An 18,067-nucleotide genomic window follows, 5' to 3' on the forward strand; every position below is an offset into this window, starting at 1 on the left:
AATGGACATGTCAGCTGTAATACAATACAGAAATACAGTTGGTTTCTTTCAATGCACTTCACAGGCAAATCTTAACATTAACAAACGACTATAATATTTTTAGTCTTGCAGTTTATTGGAATGAGAGTCTGGCAGATCAAAGCACAAGATTGTCATAAGAATATGTTTACTTTGAAATAGAGTACTATTTTATGTATCCAGTAAATTTGGCTGATAATCATTTGACTTTTTCAAGGGGGGACTGCATTCCCAATTTAACTTGGGTTTTTTTCTGCATTTCGCCCACGCACCAAATCAAAGAGCTGAAACACAGGGTAAAACACTTTAAAAAATTTGAATCTTGACATTCAACAGCTGAATTGCTTGCACTTTGCATCTTTGCTCCTTCAAATAAACTTAGTTCACTCATAGCCCATGAATCTGACGACGGTCGGGTATCGAGCTCGGTGTTTCAGGCACTTTTCACCATCAATGAAGAGGCTGTTGGACTTGACCGCAATTTCCTTCTCCAGGGACATGCGTGTGTTCTCCATGTTCTCCAGGGACATCTGAGCTTCCTTCAATTTCCCCTGGAGGAACGCAATGGATTCCGTGATCTCATTCACCTCGCAGACCAAGCTGCAAATGGTTTTTTGGGGGGGAAGGAGAGAAAAGGTAAATATTGATTCATGACTGCCTGGTCCCAATGATAACCATAACCACACAGGTATACTGTGAAATCCCGTAACGTAATGGTTAGCGCATTCACCACACGACCGGTTTTGATTCCTGGGTGGAGTGAAACTTTAGGCAAGTTTCCTTACTCCACACGCCTCTGTTTATCTCGCAGTAAATAGGAACCCGGTTATTAGTCGATTGGCAGATTGCTTTTCGGAGGTAATAATCTCTCTCAAAAAAGTAATCGGGCACTCAACTGTTTGTGGAACACTGCTGTGCACATTCTCCCAAATACTCTGTTGTCTTACTTCATCTGAGCAGTGTCTCTGGTCAGCTCCACGTTGGGTCTGTAGCTCCTCTCATAGAGCCTCGTCTGAGCTACCTTCAGTGGAGCCTCTTTGTCCTTAATGGCTTGTTTGAGATAAGAGATGTTCTTCTCCTGGCCAGCGATCTCCTCAAGGATCTGTTCAATGGAAGAGTACAGTAGTTACTACACAGTTGTAACATTTTGCAATAAGACTATCTACAAAAGTAATATACATGTGCATCAAATCAAAGAGCTGAAACTCACGACTTTAAGAAAATTTAAATCTTGCGTTTTGGCACTAACATATTTATGGATTCGGTTAGTTATGCACCTAGACACCAGGCATAAAACTAACCTGACTAATTACATTCTAAGTTTTTTCTTTGTTGTTTACTATTTTTGATAGGGGAAATGTATTCTGATTCAGGTTAGTTCTTTGGATGAGATGATAAACCAAGACCTGTGCAGGTGAATGTTAAAGGTCTTGTAGTACTATTCAAAAAGAGAAAGGACTTTCTCCAACAATCCCCCCAAAATATACATCAATTCACTTTACAGCATATTCTGTGAAGCACTTTGAGCCGTTTCAGTGAGACGTGAGGCGCTATATCAAATACAAGGATCATTGTTGTTGTTATGTACAGCTGAAGTGAATGAGGGAACGAACGTACCTTCCGCAGGTGATGATCGAGTTTGGCTTTGGCGTCGCTCATCTCTTCCAGGCGCCTGTTAAAGGCAGCGTTGACCCTGTCATACTGCTCACGCAGGTCCTCCGAGGTCTCCAGCAGCACGTTATCTATCAGGGAGCGCAAGTTAATGGAGTTGATCCGCTCTTGCTCGCCTTTGTAAATGTTGCAGTGGGTGAACTGGGCCCACGATTCAGGGGTCGAAGTGCTTTTGGAGGAAGAAAAGAAAAGCACAAAGGACACGGTTGCTTAAGCTGGTTATTGTTTGTGGGACAATTGGCTACTGCGTTTCACCCACAAAATATGTAGTCAATTCGCTTTACAGTATAGTTTGTGAAGTGCTTTGAGATGTCTCAAAGACGTGATAAGGCGCTGTATTAAATGTAAGGATTATTATTGGTGGCCATGGTTAATGCTGTGCACTATTGTGTGTATCAATGAGCAACCCATTGTGAAGGCGTGTGAGGTGCAGTGCTGCGGGGAGTGTGGAGAGTTTAAAGTGCAGCAGGTGTGAGGAGATTATTCACCCCATATTTGGTTGTTGCAGATGCTCCATATTCCTTAATACCTTTACCTCCTGAGTATTGTTTTCTCTCCCTTTATAAACACTCCATTTAAATTCTGCCTCTGAGGCAGTACTTTCCCAATTCTCAAACCCTGCCCGGGAAGACATTTGAGCTCTCCCCTCCCCCCTTTCCCTGCCCTCTCCACGGATTGTTAGTACTTAGTACCTGCGGTGCATTCCGAGAACTTTTTTTTTCCAGCCCCTTATCACATCCAAACATCACAAAAGCACCTTGTAAAATGTGAGTTTGAATTTTGTAGGCAAATATGGTACAAAACAATCAGGAATTAAATGTCGAAGATGCAGGAAGCTCAAAGGCTCTTTGCAAGTTAATGTCCTTAGGCTTGTCATCAAGTAGGTTGAGGCCCCAATAGGCAGCGAAAGGCTTGATGCTGGGAGGCATAGGAAAAGAGTGCTGTTGAGTCTGGCTGGAAACAGCTACTGATAATAATAATAATAATTTGGTATAGCAAATTTTAACGTCGGAAGGACGTCTCAAAGCGCTTCACAAGATTTATTGTGAAATGGAGTGACTGTCACTGTGACTGTGAGACATTATTGTGCACAATTGTGCTGCCGTGTTTGCCTACATTTGTACATTTGTAGGCAAACATGGCAGGACAATTGTGCACAACAATGTCTCACAAACATCCTTGAAACGAGTGACCAATTTTATTTTGGAGGGAGGGTTGGCCATGACGCCAGGAGAAACTCCCTCCTCTTTTCGAATAGTATCATAGGAACTTTAATGTGCACCTGAATAGGCAGACGGGATCTCGGCTTAACGTCTCGTCTGAGGGACAGATACGAATGTTGACACCCACTCCCTCTTCGAACCCCTCCAGTCCGGTTTCCGCCCACAGTACAGAGACTGCACTTGTGAAAGTCTCAAATGACATCTTCTCTATCTATGACCAGGGCTCCCTCTGCCTCCTTGTCCTCTGTACCTCTCCGCGGCGTTTGAGACAGTCGATCACACCATCCTCCTCCACCGCCTTTCCTCAGTGGAACCGCACTCGCCCAGTTCGAGTCCTACCTCACAAACCGCCAGCAGTACATCTGCACAAACAGCTTCTCCTCCCGCTCTCACCCGGTCACCTGTGGGGTGCCCCAAGGATCCATCCTTGGCCCCCTCCTCTTTCTGATCTACATGCTCCCTCTTGGTGGGGTGTCATCCGCAGACATGGGGTACATTTCCACATGTACGCAGATGACACCCAACTCTATTTTTCCACCTCACATTGCGACCCCCAGTCCCCTGATGTTCTGTCAGCTGCCTGTCAGATCTCAGGGGCTGGATGAGCGCAAACTTCCTTCAGCTGAATGTTGACAAGACGGAAGCCGTGCTCTTTGGCTCTCGTCACCGTCTAAAATCACATGGTTCTCACCTTCTCCACCTAGGCGTCAGGTTCGACCCCCAATTATCCTTCGGTCCCTCACCAAGCTTTCTTCCACCTCCGACGCATCGCCCGTCTCCGCCAATACCTCACTCCAAAAGCCGCATTTGTCACCTTTCAGCTGGACTATTCAAATGCCCTCCTCGCCAGTCTCCCCTCCACTACCATTCACAAAATCCAGGTCATCCAAGACTCTGCCGCCCGCATTCTTACCCGCACCAAACTCCGCTCCCCGATCCCCCCAGTCCTGGCCAGACTGCACTGACTCCTGTCCCAGAGAGGATCGATTTCAAGATACTCACTCTTGTCTTCAAATCCCTCCACTCCTCTGCCCCCCCCCGACCTCTCTGACCTCTCTCCTCACAACAGTACCCGTTGCCTTCGTTCCTCCGGGTCTGGCCTCCTCCTCGTCCCCCGAGTCCTCCGCTCCATCCTCGGTGGCCGTGGCTTCAGCCACTGCGCCCCGAGGCTCTGGAACTGCCTTCCTATCAAGCTATCAAGCTACCGGCCCATCTCCAACCTCCCCTTCCTGTCCAAGGTCCTGGAACGAGTTGTGGCCTCCCAGCTGCGCTCTTTCCTCTCCACCCATTCATTATTCGAACCCCTTCAGTCGGGTTTCCGTGCTGCCCATAGCACAGAAACTGCCCTGATCAAGGTCACCAATGATATCCTGACCATCTGTGACCAGGGCTCCCTCTGCCTCCTCGTCCTCCTCGACCTATTGGCCGCATTCGATACGGTCGACCACGCTATCCTCCTCCACCACTTGTCCTCCCACCTAAACCTTCAAGGCCCTGTCCTTGAGTGGTTTAGGTCGTACCTCTCCCACCGTCTTCACTTTGTTTCCACGAATGGCTTTTCCTCCACCCCCCGTACTGTCTCATGCGGCGTCCCTCAGGGCTCTGTCCTCGGTCCCCTCCTCTTCACCCTCTATATGCTCCCCCTGTGGTGACATCATCCTCAGACATGGGGTTAACTTCCACATGTGTGCGGATGACACCCAACTCTACCTTTCCTCCTCTACCCTCAACTCCACGACCACCGATGTCCTGACAGCTGTCTGTCCGACATCGAGTCCTGGACGAGAGACAACTTTCTTCAGCTCAACGTGCGCAAAACTGAGGCCCTCCTGATTGGCTCACGTCAGCGCCGCCGCACCTCAGGCGCCGACAGCATCAGCATCCAAGGCCGCACTCTCCACCTCTCAAAGCCATTAGGAACCTCGGGGTTCTGTTCGACCCTGAGCTGTCCTTTCTCCCTCATATCCGCACCACAACTGGCACCGCCTTCCATCACCTCCGGAACGTCGCCAGACTACGGCACTACCTCACCCCTCACGCGGCTGAAACTCTGGTCCACGTCTTTATCACCTCAAGGCTGGACTATGGGAACTCTCTCCTCGCCGGCCTTCCCGGCCCTCCCTCCACACTGCAGGTCATTCAGAGCTCTGCAGCTCGTGTACTGTCCTGCACCAGACACCGCGACCACATCACTCCCACCCTCGCCCTCGCTCGCCTCCACTGGCTCCCCATCCCCCAGAGGATCGAATTCAAGATCCTCATCCTCACCTACAAGGCCATTCACGGCCTCGCTCCCTCCTACCTCTCCGATCTACTATCCCCCTACCTCTGTACCCTCCGTTCCTCTAGCTCCGGTCTGCTCCACGTCCCCCGCCCCAACCGCCCTACCCTCGGTGGCCGGGCCTTCAGCCTCTCAGCCCCGAGGCTCTGGAACTCCATCCCCCAGTGCCTTCGCCGCTTCCTCCCTTTCCTCCTTCAAGGCCGGTCTCAAGACCTTTCTCTTTGACCGTGCCTTCAGCTCCCCTCTCGACTCTCTTCCCCCTCCTCACTCCCTCCCTTCCCTCCCCTCACTCTGACCATTCCCCCCTCCTCGCTCCCTCCCCTCACTCTGACCATTTCCCCCTCCTCGCTCCCTCCCTTCCCTCCCCTCACCATTTCCCCCCACTGCTCGGGTCCTGACCCAACTGTACAGCGCCTTGGGACGTCCTCCCGACGTGAAAGGCGCTCTATAAGTGGAATCTTGTTGTTGTTATTGTTCCTCACTCCCTTCGCCTCATCCCCTCTCTTCCTATTTTCAGATCCCAGCTGAAGACCTTTCTGCTTGACCGCACCTTTGGTCACCTTCCCCCCCCACCGCCTCCCCACGGCTCCTCCCCTCCCCTGGCTCCTCCCCCTCCCCCTGGCTCCTCCTACTGACCTGGCTCCTCCCCCTCCCCAGCTCCTCCCCCTCCCCCTCCCCCAGCTCCTCCCCCTCCCCTGGCTCCTCCCCCTGACCTGGCTCCTCCCCCAGCTCCTCCCACTTCCCTGGCTCCTCCCCCTCCCCCGGCTCGGTTCCGGGATCTGTTACTATGAAGCGCTCTGAGGCGCCGTGCGGCGCTATATACATCCAAGTTGTTGTTGTTGAGCACATGATGCCATTAGAGTCACTATGCTTTACGGAGAGAGCTATGAGTCGTGTCTACATGATGGGATATTTGGATGTGATGAGGCACTATATGGAGTGCCAGAGTTATTACTGATTGGATTCACTTCAACTGAGCTGAGACCAGTTGATACAGTGTTGACGCGCCCTCTGGTGGTCAATTTACCAACAGCTCCAAACCTTTCAAACCTTTAAAGCTGAGCATAAGAAAGACTGAAACAACATAACGGTGGTGGAGAGTGTTTTGCTCTTAGATTTTCTTTTTGAGAGAATATGAAAATCCACATGTTGCTTTACTAAACATAAAAATGTTTTAATTTTAAAGTATTTAAAATCAAGAGCTACCTGAGTGAAGGGTACTGTATAAAAGCAAGTTGTTGTAAAAAATGTCAAAAAGCTCCTTGCAATGTGTTAGTCTTAATCAGTCTTAAAATGTAAAACAATACCATTCAATGTTTTTCACCTATTCTCATCCAATCATGTATTTCATATCGCTGATAGCCAATTAGCTCCAGCACATCCTGTGGTCAACTCTGGGGAATGAAACTGTTTGCAATTGTGTCACCCCATTGTCAGCGTCAGACAATATTGCGGCCAATATGGCACAGGTCAAGCTCCGTGTGCTCTAACCCAGACCTAGAAGTACACTGTCCTCATCTACCAAATTCTTGTTTTCCAGCCCACTGTACTGCACCCCCCCCCCAACACCACCACGTTTGACTTCCAAACCAGATTGTCAGTGCCTTACTTGTCCTCAAATTTGGAGCTGTTTGGATGGTATTGAATGTTGGTGCTCTGGTTGTTGAGGCCACCACCCTTGACATCTATTTTGTATGCCTCGTATTTGTCCGACCAGTCCATTTCCATCAGCTCCTTGGCATCTCTGTTCTTCCTGGAACAAAATAGTTTGTGGCACAAGGGTGAGTTAAGTAGCAGACTGACACATCGAGGGAGACAAATTATTTTAAGAGCATCAAAGTTAAGACTGAATTCAACAGTTTGCCAAATTCTGGATGCTCTGAAATGTTAAGAAAGTAGAGTAAATCTTGACCTATCCGGAATCCCCATGAGAGCACTCGTTTTTCTATTTGTGATTTCATAATGTAGGCCTTCGTTATTGAAAACAGTCATTGTAAATACTTGAAAAGGCATGAACGTCGAACATTTTGTTAAGGTTTAAGGTTGGGTTCTTAGAAGGCACTTAAACTGTCTGGGATTAGTTGAGCAGAGTACATCATTCAAGGAAGAGAGTGCACACTCCACACCAGACAAATACAATCTTTATACTTGTGGAACTCTCAATAGTTTAGTTTGAATATTGTTAAGCAAGATGAGGATTTCCACACACGTCTGACCTAAAGAGCCCTGAAACTTTTTGGTAATAACAAGAGAACCATCTAGCAATCCCTCTCCTTCCACAGACCATGTCATCACTAACTCCACTCCATCCCACTGTATCTCCTCTAGAAAGGTTCTGCAAATCAAAAATTACAGAACTAGACAGAATAACGACTTCTGTGAAATACACAACATAAAACAGAATGAAGACTTGTAGAGCTCCGTTTTTTGTGGAGGAAGCAGGATCGGTGATTGTTTTAGGTTTCTGTTCATTGAAAATCGAACATTTTCAGTTGTATAACATTGATTTTGAAATATACGGACTATGACCTCAGGGTGCCTTGGTATATTTCAAACAGCAACCGAATGTTTGAAGGTTTGAAAGTTAAATGGTTATAAGTAGCTTTGTTGGACTGGATGAGGTTAGCTTCTGATTGCATTTCATATTTTCCTGGGAAGATGTTCACTCCTGAGATAATGAGCGATCGGGTCCTTGAGCCGAGATGTAAGAACAATGGACCGCAGAAAGAAAAGGCTACAGCCTCAGACACCTGCCGATCTCAAGGCTGAGAAACAAGCGGCTGTGGGAGGCTGCCCAGAAGTTGTCCATATTTCTCTCTGTGCAAAGCAGCTGTGAAGGGTGGGGGCTATCTCTGTGACAAGGGGAGGTGGAGTTAGAAACACATAAAAGATGTAACTTTGAAATAGTTGGAGTTGTGTAGAGGGTCAGTGCACTTCCCAGTGGAATCGATATCGATTCTACTGTATATGTATATGCACAGGGGGGAGGGAATTTGCCTCCAGTAAGAAAGTGAAAGAGAAGTAATAACAGTAGTTCGTGAAGTAGAGAAGAAGGAGAAATAACTCCAGGCGCTATCCAGGGTTGGAGAACTGGGTAATATGATTCTGTTTTCTTTGATTCTAATTATTGATTGAAATTGATTCTATCTATCTCAAATAAACTTGTTGCACCTATTTGGGATTGTAAGGGTATGGAAATTCTAACATTGAGCATGCGGGAGGGAAAATGTGCCACCTGTGAAATGTGGTAATTATCTACTGTGATAATTAACACATCCCATCCCGCCATTTTTTCATCCCAAGGCATCAAAATGTAGATGTTTCAAGGGTTTAAAACCATGTGTACATTCCTGATAAATCTGTATGTAAATCAGTTTCTCAGCATCCTCGGCACCTGTTAGCCCTGCAAACCAAAGTCCTTAAATGTAGTGCAGTTGGACAAGCAGCAGGAAGCTTACTACTGTTTATTATAGCTGGTTAAACTCAAGTACAAGTAAACTCACGTAAGTCTTATTCATTGGGACCATAATATTTAATGTGACTTATGCAAAGTATCCATTACAGGCAAACTTGCAAGAGTCATATATAAAATCTGATTGATAAAAAAATGATTCATTAAAAAAAAGTTTCAAGGCTTTTTTGGTCAGCTGGTATCTGACATGTGGAAACCCATTGCCTTGCTTAACAGTATTCAACCAAAACTACTGAGAATTCCGTATGTGTAAGGATTTCAGTTGTCTGGTGTGGAGTGTGCACTCCTTTCTAAAATCTGACTTTATATGACTAAACAGGTTCTTGTCACTGACTTGTGTTTGGTTGTACTTGTATTGCCTGATGCCATGGTGAGGTTTTCCGCGCTTGTTTCAACGAAGTACAGTACTGCGCATGTGATACTACATCATTGCACCTGGTAAGTGTGCGTGCGGCAACGGGTCAATATGTCATTTCCTGCAATGGTTTCAAACGGAACACTGATCGGAATGGAAAACAAACACTTGTGTACTTCAATGTAGCCAATAAGTGTGGTCAGCATTACGAGTCGGGAGATGATTTACATAGGATTTAGGACCATATAGGACCAAGAAATCATTTAGCTGTTTATGCGACATATCAAATACGACTAGTGCAAAGAAATCTAAGCAATTTTTGGTCTGAAATTACAATTTATAAGTGAGTTTTACTCACACCTTAACGCACACTCTGGGGTCCCCAAGCCTTGGCTCTTGCTGACCTGCACTTAACCTTTATGGAATCAGGTGGGCAGAGTGCATCCTTCACACCAGACAAATTAAATCTTTACACAAGTGGAACACTTACTCGTTTGGTTTGAATGCTGTTAAGCAAGGCGATGGGTTTCCACATATGTCAGACACCTGGCTGATCAAAAAAGCCCTGAAACTTCCCTTTTTTTAAATAATTACTGTCTTGACAATATTTTGCTTCTGAGCAAACAGAAAGCTCTGTTAAATCGGGGTGGGGGGCGGTGTTGTGCTAAACTGCTGGTTTCTCAGTTGGAAAAAATAACAGGCTGGCTGTGATGCTTGCTCAGGCAGGATACAGATTAAATAGCTAAAACCTCATCCTGCAAATCAAACATAAAACATTATTGTACGATACGGAGGATGAATTCAGGTGCCACTGCAGACTGATGTCACCTCATCAGATAAGTAATTAACTGCAGAATAGAAGCCATGAGATGGAGTGCAGTGACAAGATAATGAATAAGTAATAAGCCTGTCATCACTTAATGATATTTTACCATTCAACAACTCATGTCCTACCTTATCTGAGTAATGGCCTGATCCAGGGTCCTTTTCAAAACTCCTCGCACATTTTGAATCAGATCTAGCTCCTGCATTAAAAGAAATAAGTGTGTAGGACATCACATTATTAGCCACAGTGCATTACTGATGGAGCTTAGGCTAGTTTTAATTCTACTCCGTATGAGCAGAGCCGAACTAATGATCACTGCAAGAAGGCACTTAAGCTCTCTTGCACTAAAGACCCCATTCACGCTAGTTCATTAACCCAGGCACACATCAGCATGACTGGAGTGTTCAGGTTATGGTCAAAGTCTTTTAACTTTATAAATTAATATTGGAATCTTTAATTACTTTGCTAAGTAATATTGGAGAGTACTTGACCGTTTCTACACATTCACAAGTGTTTTTAACTACTGCGTAAACAGTTTCTACATAAAGAAGTTTCCACAATTCTGCAGGATCTGAAGTTTTAAAGTCTAAATGGTCTTGCAGCCTAAGATTAGGTGGAATTTCAGACCACTGCAACATGAAACTCTTTGTTTTTTCTGCTACCTGGGTGTTTAATAGGGTCTTGTTTGATACAGTAATATTAATCCTTACATTTAATATAGCACTCAATCACATCACAATGTCTGAAGTAATTTGCAAAAAAGTTACTTTGAAGTGTAATAATAATTATACTAATAATAAGAATATTCCTTGTATTTGGTTCAGCACATTTCACATCAGGAGGATTCCTGAAAGTGTTTCATTGGATATATTATAAAGTGGAGTGACTATGGATTTGTGGGTAAACGTGGCAGCCAATTTTTTCCACATAGTAGTGTCCGATAAATAGCCATGGAGTGATCAATTTTTATTTTGGGGAATGGTCGGCCAGGCTATCAGGAGAAAATTGCCTTCTCTTTTCAAATAGTGCCATTGGATCTTTAACATCCATGTGAATGGGCTAGGATAGGGAGCCTCGGTTTAATGTCTCATCCAAAGGACCATAGTACTTTAAATGCAGAGGTTTCAACAACAACAAGATTACATTTGTATAGCGCCTTTCACGTCGGGAGGACGTCCCAAGGTGCTGGACAGTGACAGCATTTCAGACCTGAGCTGGGGTCAGGGGGGAGAAAGGAGGGGAAGGGGGTTGGCCGAAGGCATGGTCAAAGAGGAGGTCTTCAGCGGGGACTTGAAGGAAGCTAAGGAGGGGGCGAGGCGGAGTGATTGGAGGATGGAATTCCAGAGGTTGGGGGCAGAGTGGCTGAAGGCTCTCCCGCCAATGGCGGGTTGGTCAGGGGAGTGGAGCAGGCCGGAGCCGGCTGAGCGGAGGGAGCGGGCGGGTTGGTAGAGGGTTAGGAGGTCGCAGAGGTAGGGTGGGGCGAGGCCATGCAGGGCTTTGTAGGTGAGGACCAGAATCTTGAACTGGATCCTCTGAAGGATAGGGAGCCAATGGAGTTGGGCAAGATTGGGGGAGATAGGGTCATGGAATTTGGTGCGGGAGAGGACACAGGCTGCAGAGTTCTGGATTATCTGCAGCTGTGGAGGAAGGAGTTGGGAAGGCCGACAAGCAGAGCGTTTGCATAGTCGAGCTTGGAGGTAATGAAGGCATGAACAAGAGTTTCAGCGCCTGAGGGATGAGATAGTGGCAGAGTCGGGCGATGTTATGGAGGTGAGGGAAGGCAGAGCGGGTCATGGCTTGGATTTGGGGAAGAAAAGACAGTTGAGCAAGACCCCCTGACTGGCTGGTGAGTTGGTGAGTTGTAGTGTGCAACCATGGAGGTTGATGTTGCCAGAGCCTGAGGTGCGGAGGCGCTGGTGTGAGCCAATCAGGATGGCCTCAGTCTTGTTCACATTCAACTGTAGGAAATTTTCCCTCATCCAGGACTTGATGTCCAACAGACAGTCTGTCAGGACAGCAGTGGTCCTGGAGTCGAGGGTGGAGGCAGAAAGACAGAGTTGGGTGTCATCCGCATACATGTGGAAGTTGACCCCATGTCTGCGGATGATGTCACCAAGGGGGAGCATGTAGATATTAAAGAGGAGACAAGGACAGAGCCCTGGGGGATGCCAGACGTGACAGTGCGGGGACTGGAAGAGAAACCGTTAGAGGCAACAAAGTGGAAACGGTGAGAGAGATAGGATTTGCTCCAGGCAAGGGCAGGATCGCAAAGATTAAGTAAAGAGGAGAGGTGGTGTATGAGGATGGAGTGGTCGACAGTGTCGAAGGGGGAAGAGAGGTCAAGGAGGACAAGGAGGCAGAGGAAGCTCTGATCACAGATGTGAGCATCTGTTATTAGTGATTTTGACCAGGGCTGTTTTCGTGCTATGGGCAGGGCGGAAACTGGATTGGAGGGGTTCAAAGAGGGAATGGCGTTTCAAGGGTGGTGTTAAGACTCTACGTTTCTGCCATTTACTAAATTAGTTCATCGCCACTTCTCTGAATTTCATAGAGGCTTGTAGAGGTTCAGAGCACCTTTAGCCAATTTATGGCCTTCATCTCCTGCAAGAAACGTACAGTGGTTCAGCTTGGGATCAGCAAGGGGTGAATGTCCCACAGAGCACCACAGCTCCCACATTGCACAGAGCCATTAGAAAAGCCAATTGAAGTTCTGTAACTTGATGGGGAGTCAAGAGAGTTATAAGGCTGTGATTTAATCCAGGCTTTCAGATGGCAATAACAGTAATGAGACTGGACCCAGGGTGGTTTATGGACATCATTATAAACTCTGCATTAAAGTTTCCTCTTGCACTCCATCCAGAACCTCCTTACAACAAAAAATTTACATTTAGATAGCACCTTTCGCACAGATGACAGATGCCTGAAATTCCTTCTGGTGTCGATAAAACTTGAGACTGTGTAGCATTATGGAAAATTTAGTCTAAATTAGGACACTGATTTCTGCAGAAATACAGCTTCCAAATTAAGTCCAAATTGAAGAATTTTCCAAAAATTTGTATGATCTTAAAATTTTCAAGAAAAAATTATCCTATAGGCTTAGACAAGGTGAAGATGAAACCAGATATTTTGTATATAAACTAGTCTCAGTATAATTAAAACATCTGTTCAAAATTATTTATTTAAGCCACTAAAATGAATACGATCACCAAGGAATTGTACTATCAAATAATTAAATAATCCTTGAATAATAATCATTGTCGTGCCTTATCATGTCAGAAGGATGTCTCAAAGCGCTTCACTGGATACACTGTGAAGTGGATTGACTAATTTGTAGGTGAAAGCGGCAGGAAGTTTGTGCACAGCAGTGTCCCACAAACAGGCATCGAGTGAGTATCCAATTTTATTTGGGGGATTGTTGGTTAGGATATCGGGAGCAACTCCCTTCTCTTTTCGAAGCGTGCCTATTCAACGTCCACCTGAATAGGCAGATGGGAGTTTGGTTTAATGTTTCACATTTAATGTTTCATGCAAAGCACGACATCTCCTAAAATGCAATAACCTCCCACACCCCTCCCCTGATGTCTCGATGTGTGGCTTGAACCCACAACCTGTTGACTCAGAGATGAGAGTGCTGCCACTGAGCCAAGCTGACATACCTATTTGTAAATTGATTAAAAGAGATCTAAAAGAGATTTTTTTTAAGAAAAGCTTTTTTTACACAGACAGTAGTGAGAAGGTATAACTTACTGCCAGAAACTGAACAGAATACATCAATGCATTTAAGGGGCATACACAAGGAGAAAGGAATAGGAAAGTGGGGAGCGAGAAAATAGAGAGAGAGAATTAGGAGGACTAGACTTGTGTGGGTATGAACATGGCAGACTAGTTGGGTCAGTTGGTCTGTATCAGTGCTCTTCGACCACGCCATCGGCCACTCCCCTTCCCCTCCCTTTCCTTACCCCCCAACCCCAGCTCGGGTCTGAAATGGTGTTCTCTGTCCAGCGCCTTGGAACGTCTTCCCGACGTGAAAGACACTATACAAATGTAATCTTGTTGTTGTTGCTGTCTGGTCTATGCATTCTTCTCATTTCAAAACAAATTAGTCCACAAAGAAAGCGTGAGCAATTGAACAATATTTCAAGTAATAAGTAGCTAAATAATAAGTCAGGTTGTTGTGTTGGGTTGAGTTGGCGTCTCACAGAGAAAATGCTTTATAACCATGTGAGATTTTCTTTTCAGTGTTTGGGAAATGCCGACTGCTGACAACTCATTAACTTCAAGATTCAGCCCCACTGGATCCAACAGCAGGGAGAAAAACAGTGACCAGCCAACCTTGCAATAGACCCATGTATATTTCTGCCCTACCCCTTCAGTTACAGATCAGTATAGACGAATGCAGCCATGCTAGTTATTCACACCAATAAACAATATATCTTGTGATAGATTTAACATTTAAGGATGACATTTGGTGGATAGCGTCCATCACTGATATATGATGATTTAGCTGAAAATCAATGATATTGACAAACTGCCTCTCTCTCTCCATCAATCTTTTTTCCCTACATTTTTGGGGGAGAGGTCAATGTACAAGGTTTCTGGTCCCTCGTGAAAGAGGATGCAGCAGGGTGCTCTATTAACAGCGGGTAACTTAATCATTGCTCTAAGTGAGAAATGAAGAATTCAGCCACAATATAGTAAAACTTATATAAGTCTGATCTGCATAAATCATATAATCACCTAAGTCATACATCTGTCCAAGTCCTATTGAAGAGTTTATTTCTATGTAAGTTTGATATAATTCATACTTTGCATAAGCCATATCAAATGTATACCCAATTAATACGACTCGTGTTAGATTTACTGTATAGCTTGCTTCCTTATGAAGTGAAATACTGTAAATGACAGTATAATTTTATTGCTGCTGGAGTTTAACCAGCTAAATCCACATAGCTTGCCATTGAGAATGCTGTCTAGCAAACTTGCATTTGTTTGTCCAGTTAGGACCACCCAACCCATTCAGGCTTTGGCTTGCAAGGTTGACTTAATAATAAATAATCCTTGCATTTGATATAGCACTTTTCACATCTTCTGGACTGCGCAAAATATTCTACAGGGGAATGGGGAACATCCAGAAGTCGTGGTCCATGTTGGGATCCATGACGTAGGCAAAAAAAAGGGCTGAGATCCTACAGGGAGGATTGGGTTAATTGGGTTAATAAAAATTAGGTTAATAAAGGACAGCCAACACAGATTTGTTAAATGCAAATCTTGGCTCACAAACCTGATAGTTTTTTTGATGAAGGAACATAGCGGCTGGATGAAGGTAGTGCAGTTGACATAGTTTATATGGATTTTTAAAAGGCATTTGATAAAGTGCCACATAAGAGACTTGTAAGCAAAATGGATACAGAACTGGCTGGGAAACAGAAAGCAGAGAGTGGTACTGAACAGTTGTTTTTCTGACTAAAGGGAAGTGTGCAGTAGTGTCCCCCAGGAGTCGGTATTGGGATCTCTGGTGTTTTTGATCTCTATAAATGACCTGGGCTTGGGTATAGGGAGGACAATTTCCAAGTTTGCAGATGATACTAAGATGGAAACATAGTAAACAGTGAGGAGGATAGTAACAGACTGCAAATGGACATAGACAGACGGGTAACATGGGCAGACACGTGGCAGATGAAGTTTAATGTGGAGAAATGTGAAGTGATGCATTTGGGGAGGAAGAATGAGGAGAGGCAATATACGCTGATGGTACAGTCTTAAAGGGGGTGAAGGGACAGAGAGACCTGGGGGTCATATAGTAAATCTTTGAAGGTGGACGGACAGGCAGATACAGCTGTTAAAAATCATACAGGATACTAGGCTTTATAAATAGGGGCATAGAATACACAAGTCAGGAAGTTTTGATGAACCTTTATATAAAACACTGGTTAGGCCTCAGCAAGAGACTGTGTTCAGTTCTGGGCCCCACAGTTTAGGAAGGATGTCAAGGCACTGGAGAGGGTGCAACGGAGATTGACCAGAATGGTACCAGGAATGAGGGACTTCAGTTATCAGGAGAGGTGAGAGAAGCTGGGATTATTCTCCTTGGAGCAGAGAAGGTTAAGAGGAGACTTAATAGAAGTTTTCAAAATTATGAGCAGTTTCGATAGGGTGAACAAGGAGAAACTATTCCCACTGGCGGCTGGGTCGGTAACCCAATTTAAAATAGTTGAAATAAACAGAGGGGAGGTGAAGTGAAATGTTTTCATACAGTGAGTTGTTGGGATCTGGAATGCATTGCCTGAAAGGGGGTGGAAGCCAATTTGATAACAACGTTTAAGAGAGAAGTAGATAATTATTTGGGGAGGACAAGTTTGCAGGGCTATGGGGAGAGCGCGGGGGAGTGGGATTGATTTGGAGAGATCTTTTTAAAGACACGATGAGCAAATGGCCTCCTTCCATGTTGTATAATGAGTCTAGTAAGTGACAATTTTATCTGGGGGAATGTTGGTCAGGATAGATACCATGAGAGAGAATCTCACTTTTTTCAAATAGTACCACAGAATCTTTAACATCCACCTGAATAGGCAGATGGGACTTTGATTTAACCTTTGAACCAAAGGAAGTCCTGGAGCTCAGTGGTTAGAGCACTCGCTTTGCAAGTGAGAGACCTGAGTTCAATTCCAGGCAGAGGGCGAAACCTTGGGCAAGTTTCCTTACTTCACACAGAGCCTAATAATAATCCCTCCAAAACCAAAAACAATAATAAATTGGTCATTTTCAATCTACGACTGTTTGTGGGACATTGCTGTGCGCAATTGGCTGCCGCGTTCACCCACAAATATACAGTCAATTCACTTTACAGTGTGTACTGTGAAGCGCTTTGGGACGTCCTCCCGACGTGAAAAGAGCTATATGAAATGCAAGGATTATTATTATTATTATTATTATTATTATTATTATTATTATTATTATTATTATATAAGGCACCTCTGACAATGCAGCATCCTATCCCCAGCACTGCACTGGAGTGTCAGCTTAGGTTATATGATTCCAAGTCCAAACGTGGGGGCTTGAACCCAAACTTTCTGACTTATGGAGACAAGAGTGCTACTAACTGAGCCAGGCAATGGGAAGAGACCAAGTTCCTCCAGAACCTGCTCTGGAGTCTTTGTAAAGACAGACAAACACGCACCCTGATCAGTTCATCTTCCACCTCGTCTTTGACCAGATCAGGGCCCTGGCGCCTCTCCCTGTTTTCTAGGTTATCGTTGGTGATGAAGAAGGCGATCTCATTGGCGTCTAATGCCACTTCCAGGCGTCTCTTCTGTTCCCGGAGCAGCTCTGTCTCTGCAGTCAGGTCCTCGATCTCCCTCTTCAGCTCCGACTTCCAGAAGAAGATGTCCTGCAGACGCTCTCCCAGCCTCTTGGTGGACTCAGCCTGAGTGTCCTGAGTGCGCTTCTCTGTGTCCGAGATGAGTTTCTTGGACTCGTGGCGCAGGTTCTCGGCCGTGTCCCTGTCGGCGAACGACTGGTAATACTTGGAGAAGTTGTTCTGGTGCCATTCCTCGGGGATGTACTTGGCTGTGCGGAATCCGGCGGTGGATAGCCCAGAGGTGGAGTGAAGCCCCAGGTTTTTGGTGATACAGCAGGGCTTACAGGGCAGCTCCTCCTCCGGGATACAGCGGCCCACTTGGGGATGCAGAACCAACACGTCCGCCGCCGACATGGCCGTTCCTCCCGTTAAATACACGTGTTATGTGTATATATTTTAAAAGGTGTTTTCGGGTGTTGTTGTGGTTTTGCTGTCGCCGTGTCCGCGGGGCAGTCACTGTCCGGTGTGTGTCGGTGTGGTCACAGCTGCTGCTGTGAGCGTCCGGTTGCTCGGTTACTGGTTACTATGGCAACACGACGCCGTCACTACTTTGGTGTCAGTGACGCTCACAGTGCGGCTCCGGGTCACCGCGAGGCCATCGGAGAGGCGGGAAACCCACTGACACCGAACAGCCTTCCAGAGGGCCTGAGACTGCACTCAGGTTTATCTGTGTTTTTATCTGTGTTTTCACCTGTGTTTTTGACGACATTATCATTATCAAACGCAAGGATTATTATTTTGTTTCCCACAACTCTGCCCTCACCTCCCCAAACCCTGGTCCTCATGTTCCACCCCCACCAGCCTCAACATCCAAAAAATTATTCTCTGCCATTTCTGGCCCCTCCAGTGTGACCCAACCACTAA

General features: G+C 45.7%; 1 protein-coding gene across 1 annotated transcript; it reads right to left on the bottom strand.

The window, feature by feature from the left end:
* Positions 1-94: 94 nt before the first annotated feature.
* Positions 95-17,557, bottom strand: tekt4 (tektin 4). Its single transcript, XM_007910454.1, has 6 exons — positions 17,024-17,557; positions 9,975-10,045; positions 6,803-6,946; positions 1,636-1,858; positions 966-1,120; positions 95-618 (listed from the first exon to the last, which is right to left on the bottom strand). Exons 1-6 carry the CDS (start codon positions 17,555-17,557, stop codon positions 402-404), a joined length of 1,344 nt encoding a protein of 447 aa, XP_007908645.1. The 3' UTR covers positions 95-401.
* Between the last annotated feature and the right edge of the window lie 510 nt (positions 17,558-18,067).

The sequence above is a fragment of the Callorhinchus milii genome, unplaced genomic scaffold, assembly GCF_018977255.1.
Source record: "Callorhinchus milii isolate IMCB2004 unplaced genomic scaffold, IMCB_Cmil_1.0 Scaffold16, whole genome shotgun sequence".
NCBI lineage: Eukaryota > Metazoa > Chordata > Chondrichthyes > Chimaeriformes > Callorhinchidae > Callorhinchus > Callorhinchus milii.

Excerpts from the sequence above, each read along its gene's own strand:
- tekt4 (XM_007910454.1), bottom strand. The coding sequence starts at position 17,557 with ATGTCGGCGGCGGACGTGTTGGTTCTGCATCCCCAAGTGGGCCGCTGT. Across the intron at positions 6,947-9,974 it reads CAGGCCATTACTCAGATAAG|GAAGAACAGAGATGCCAAGG; the intron begins GTAGGACATGAG and ends ATTTTGTTCCAG. Across the intron at positions 619-965 it reads AGAGACACTGCTCAGATGAA|CTTGGTCTGCGAGGTGAATG; the intron begins GTAAGACAACAG and ends AACCATTTGCAG.